Consider the following 5,864-nt stretch of genomic DNA (forward strand, 5'->3'; position numbering starts at 1 on the left):
TCTCTTCTTCTTCAGTTTCTTTTCTTCTTATTCTTTAGTTATTATTCTTCTTCGTCACTATTATCTTTTCTTCTTTAGTTTTTTATATACTTCTTATTCAGTTTTCACAATTTCCTTTACTCTTTTTTTTTCTTCTTCTTTCTTCAATCTTCACATCTCATTAATTCACAAAGTCCTGTTGGTAATGAAATTTGTTTTAACCTTTTATAGTTATTATTTTTGCTTTTAGATAATTTCTTCGTGTATTAGGAAAAACTTTTTTTATATAGATAGAGTTGAATAAATATAAAAAACAATGATTTTCATTTGATTGAGGATAGAAAAAAAGTCGACAAACAATATTATAATATTAGGGATTTATGATAAAAAAAAATGTTAATATATTATATATATAATAAAAGTATATTATAAATAATAATGAAAAAGATAAATAAAAATTAATATATTTTATATAATAAAAATAAGTATTAGGATATAATAACTAATATGTTATATATAATATTAAAAAGATAAAAAAATATATATATATTAATATAATATATATATATATAATAAAAGTAAATATTAAGGATGTAATAATGAGTATATTGTATATAATATTGAAAAGATAAAAAAAATGTTAATATATTATATATAATATAAAAAAATTAATTTATTATATATAATTCAATTTTGGTTCAAGCTCTCGAGTTGAGTTGAGCTTTTGGGTAATATAGTCAAGTCGAACTCAAGCTCAAATTTATAAGCTCGTTCGAGTTCGAGTCGAGCTAATAAATACTTAATCGAGTCGAGCTTAAACTCCAATAAGTTTGAGCTTGGTTCGGCTCATTTGCAGCCCTAATAGAAACAAATTTTTATTCCTTTAACATAATTAAAATTGAATTTAAGTACAAAAATAGAACAGTATTCAATCATTTTTTACTGTTGTCTTCGATTATAACAAAATAGGGTATTAAAAAATACATGAGAGGTGTGACATTCAAATACAAAATGTTTCCAAATAAAGCAAAGCTAACATTTATAATTCAAATTAATAATTATTATTTTAATAAAGTAATACACATAAAAAAATTTATTTAAAATATATTCTATAGAACATGTTACATAAGTATAAAAACTAGAAAAAATCATTCAAAAGATCTACAGTCAGAATTAAGAAGGGGTTTGTTCACTTGCTATACAAGTTGTTCTTGCTCTTCTTCTTTTAGCATCCTCTATTGCTTCCTCCTTCATTTTAGTAAGTACAATGATAGACTGCTTGTATTGCATATCAATGGCATCAAGTTCCATTTCCATTTCCATTTCAGAATTAACAATAACATTAACATTATTTCCATTTGATTGAGCAGGAGAGATCCTTAATGATTCCATATAATTGGACAAACTGCAGTTGCTTCCTGACGAAGTCATCTTGCTCGCCTCTGAAACACTGTCGTGCCATCTATCAGAAACCGACCCATTGGAAACACCACGAGGAGGATTAGGATGAGGAGGACATCCATTTCTAATCAAACCATTTTTATTATTATTATTATTACAATTGTATGGAGGAGAATGTTGTTGAAAAACTGCAGCTGAATTTGAAACGAAAGAACAAGGCAATGAAGTTTCACTTCGCATATCCATGCAATCTTCATAAGAAGTGCGGGTACTGAAATAATTCTCACACGGAAGCTTCCATGAAGGTACGAGACTCCTTATCAAGCTGTCAATTAACTCAGCTATGATTATCACATTTTCGTTTGCCAAATCAAGTTGTTCAACCATTTCACCAGCAACAGCAAATGCAGTATCTAAATCTAGGTAGAACACGAAATGTATATTATGCAACTTACCTAAAAAAACCCGTAAAAGCAATATTAGTTTCCAAAGTTATATAAAACAATTAAAACATCACTTAGTAATTACCAGATGATTCAACCATTCGCAGGGTTAATGAAACTGAATCATCATTATCTTTTACACCTTTAATTCTATACTCCTCGTCTCCATAAGTTTTCAACAATTCCATAGTCGAGTTGTTGTCACTAATTGTAAAAGAACCATTCGATGACAATTGTTTCTTATGGCCGGGCTGCTTCTTATTAAGCTCTCCTGTTACGGCTACTACTTCAGATAGGAATGGATCTTCCAATAATTCAGCAGCAGACATTCTATCACATGCAGGAACAAGACATTTTTCTATAAATTCTTTCACTTGTCTATCTTTTACACTTTTAAGACCTGCAGGTTTTATACCCTGCCAACAAAACCACAAAATCAGAACTAGAAATAGAACAATATATTAGCACAACTCGGAAATTAATAAACTTACAGAAGCGACTTTCTTATAGATTTGGGCAGGATTTTGGCATTCACTGTATGGATAATCGCGGGTAACCAATTCTAACATACACATACCAAACGAGTAAATGTCAACTAGTTCATTGTATTTCTCTTCGTACAATTCTGGGGCCATGAATTCCGGAGTACCTGAAATATATTGTTTAAACTACATATCTCTATAGATATGTAAAAAGACTCGAACAATCGCTTACCAATAACACTTGTTGCCATAGGTTGCTGCATAACAGCAGCTAAACCAAGATCACCTATTTTGATCTCACCACTATTCCCATTAACAAAAATGTTATCACATTTTAAATCCCTGTGAATAATGGGAGGATTACAACTATGAAGAAAAACTAATCCATGTAGAATTTGCTTCGCCCAATTCTTGATAGCCTTCATATCAACATTCTTGTGTTTCATACGATATCTAAGCATTACATGAAATATTTAGAACTTGAAAAAATCAAATGAAAATTTAAAAGAAGAAAAGGATTTAGAACTACTCACTGTCTCAAACTGCCTGAAGTTAACAACTCAGTAATCATGTTTATTGTTTTACTATCATTGTCCACCCAAGAACAATAAGAATTGATAACGTTTTCATGTTTCAATGTTTTTAGAAGATGAACCTCTGAATAAAGCCTTTCTAAATGCTCTGGTGACCTAAATGCATCATCAAGGCTTACTTGATTCCAAGCCACTTCTATACCATCAATTTCATCAAAACCCTTATAACTATACAACACAGTAGAGAAAAAACAATCAATCAACGAATAAATCATGATAAATGTTTCTCATACAAAAGATATGAGGATAACGATCATACACTATCTTAAATGCTCCTTTCCCCAGGATTTCATTACACTGCATGTAAGAAAACAAAACAACCAATCATGATAATCTATGAAAGGGGAAGAACATGAAGAATGACAATGTTAGCTCACCCTAACATATCGACCTGTTGGAGATCTCTCCACGATTTCTTCCTCATAAGGATCCAACTTTTGATTCATTCCCAAATTCATGATAATCTTTCCTGAAGGCATTGTTTTACCTCGAAATCACCTCTCATCGACTTGAAGACGACGACATGATTTTCCTCCAACCAATACCCTTAAAACGAGTTGTTCTAAAACAATGCATCTGCAGTTCTGCAGGCGCAAATGAGGGAGAAGGCAGGGAGGGCTCTTCTTCTTTTTGGACGGGAAGGGATGATTAAAAGAGAAGAGGGTTAAAACGGGGCTTTGATTTGGGGTTCCATAAATCAACACCCAAAATCAAGCCCCAAATTCGAGGAAAAATGAAGATCAGTAGGAGAAGGAAATAATGAAGGTGTAAAAAGGGAAGCAGGGAGAGAAATGACAACTCTGGAATGGTTCAACGTCAACGAATATGGCGAGAGAGAAAAATAAGATCTTCGATTACTCAAATCTATTAGTTATTCCATCCTCTTCTTTTCTTCTTCTTTTCTTTTCTTTTCTTCAGGTCTCATCATATAAGTTGTAACTAACCTAGAGATTTGTTTGTTTAAAATAGATTTGTCAATCACCGCGCTTTCTTTCATTTGGATTGATCCATACAATTAAGAACCCGACCCACGGTTAAACCATATAAATAAGTAAGAAATATTATTACCGCATTTTTGCTTTCTCTCTAAAAAAAAAATTACTTTCTTTCACATTTCATATGTGAGAGTCTTATTAGTTTGAGCTCTATTTCTCGGCTTCAATCTTTTAAAAGTCGTTAGAGATTTGTATGGAGACAATAAATATAACGGAATTGAATCTTGTGTTATTATTTTATTATGTTTTGATGTATTGTCTAGTTTAAATTAAAAAAAAAAATATTCTCTTACATTTTACGATTCTTTAATTATATTCGTCGAATGCATATTATTTATAACATTATTATGACTATATGAGAATCGTTTGAAAAATTCGTGAAGTAGTTTGAGAATTCATCGCCTTCTTCAAAACTTTCGTCCACGGTAATGTTTTTTTTGTGTGTAGTCTATTGTTTTTCATTATTGTTAATTATTTAAATGTTATTATTTGTTTCATTATAGTTAAATGAATCTCATTTATAATATTTAATGTACTATTTGAAAAAAAATTACAATAAGGCGAATCGAAACAGGGTACACTTAATATCAACTCCCGTTCTATTTTGAAGATTTTTTCACTACAATTATCACTATGTGATTTTTACGAGAAGATTAATGTTTATAATATTTTCAAAATAAAATAAAATTTTATGATAAAATTATTTTTTATATATTAAAATTTCATATTATTACGATATAAGAAATCTATTTTTTTTATAAAATATAACTGATAAATAAATATATTAGTGATATTATATTTTTATTTGTGTTAAAAATAGGAGATACATATATAATTCAAAGAGGATAATTTAAATCGAAAATTGCGGATGGTTGTCATTTTTATCGTCTATGTGATTTTTCTTTCAATTTAATGACTATAGTTGGGAAATTTAACGAAATGACCCTAAAAAGGGCCTTATTTACATATGTGGTCACCGTCTAATTTTTATTGCGCTCGTGATCACTTTAATTTTTTTTGACGAAAATATCCCTTCGCTTAACGCGAAGGCCAATCATGTTTCGCGAAAAGGAAAATAGGAAAAGTCCGGAATACCCCTTACTATTTAATATAACTTTAGTATTTTTTTATTTTTCTTATTCTCCTTCTCTCTTCCCGCTCTTCTCCACCTTCTCTCTAAACGATGACGATCTCTAAACGGTGGCGATTTTCAACGGACACCACCATGAGCACGACGAGCACGAGCACTGTGACAACTGGTACGTTTGTTGTTTTTATTGTATTGTTGATCCTTTCGTTTCTGGTTCTCGTTCGTTCTGATTCTGATTCGATCGGTTTAGGGTTTCGGTTATGTTTAAGATGGGGCTTCCCGTTTCGCAAAGGGACTTTCTCGTATCGCGAAGGTCCCTTCCAGTGTCCCTTCCCGATTCGTGAAGGGCCCTTCCCGTTTCGCGAAAGGTTATCCCTTTCGCGAATTACCCTTCCCGATTCGCGAAGGGCCTTTCCCATTTCGCGAATTACCCTTCCCGATTTGCGAAGGGCCCTTCCCGTTTCGCGAAGGGCTATCCCTTTCGTGAATTACCCTTCCCGATTCACGAAGGGCCCTTCCCGTTTCCCATAGGGCTATCCCTTTCGCGAAGGGCCCTTCCCGTTGCGCGACTTCTCTTCCCTTTTCGCATTTAATTAAATAATTGCATGACTTCAATCGTATTATTTATCCATTCATGTTTTCTATTACAACTAAAGTATTCGTTTTCTATAATGGAGAGTGAAATTTTATTGATGATTGTATAATGTATTTTAATGCAACTTCAATCAAAACTTTGGATTTACCCCCAAAATATTATGTTTTCCAAATTAGTTGATATCCTCTATGATAGACCTAACGTGCAAAAATCTACATATGATTTAGTGCTTCAAGTCAAGTATGATATTCCGCGTATCACAAATCCTCCCCCTATTGTTATTGAT

The 5,864-nt window shown here is 31.7% G+C and overlaps 1 protein-coding gene across 1 annotated transcript; it reads right to left on the reverse strand.

Moving 5' to 3' along the window:
• Positions 1–1,025: 1,025 nt before the first annotated feature.
• On the reverse strand, positions 1,026–3,817 carry LOC124917571 (serine/threonine-protein kinase WNK8-like). The gene is made up of 7 exons (XM_047457967.1): positions 3,276–3,817; positions 3,158–3,195; positions 2,839–3,066; positions 2,538–2,758; positions 2,315–2,472; positions 1,909–2,239; positions 1,026–1,835 (listed from the first exon to the last, which is right to left on the reverse strand). Exons 1-7 carry the CDS (start codon positions 3,375–3,377, stop codon positions 1,153–1,155), a joined length of 1,761 nt encoding a protein of 586 aa, XP_047313923.1. The 5' UTR covers positions 3,378–3,817; the 3' UTR covers positions 1,026–1,152.
• Positions 3,818–5,864: the final 2,047 nt, after the last annotated feature.

The sequence above is a fragment of the Impatiens glandulifera genome, unplaced genomic scaffold (assembly GCF_907164915.1).
Source record: "Impatiens glandulifera unplaced genomic scaffold, dImpGla2.1, whole genome shotgun sequence".
NCBI classification, from domain to species: domain Eukaryota; kingdom Viridiplantae; phylum Streptophyta; class Magnoliopsida; order Ericales; family Balsaminaceae; genus Impatiens; species Impatiens glandulifera.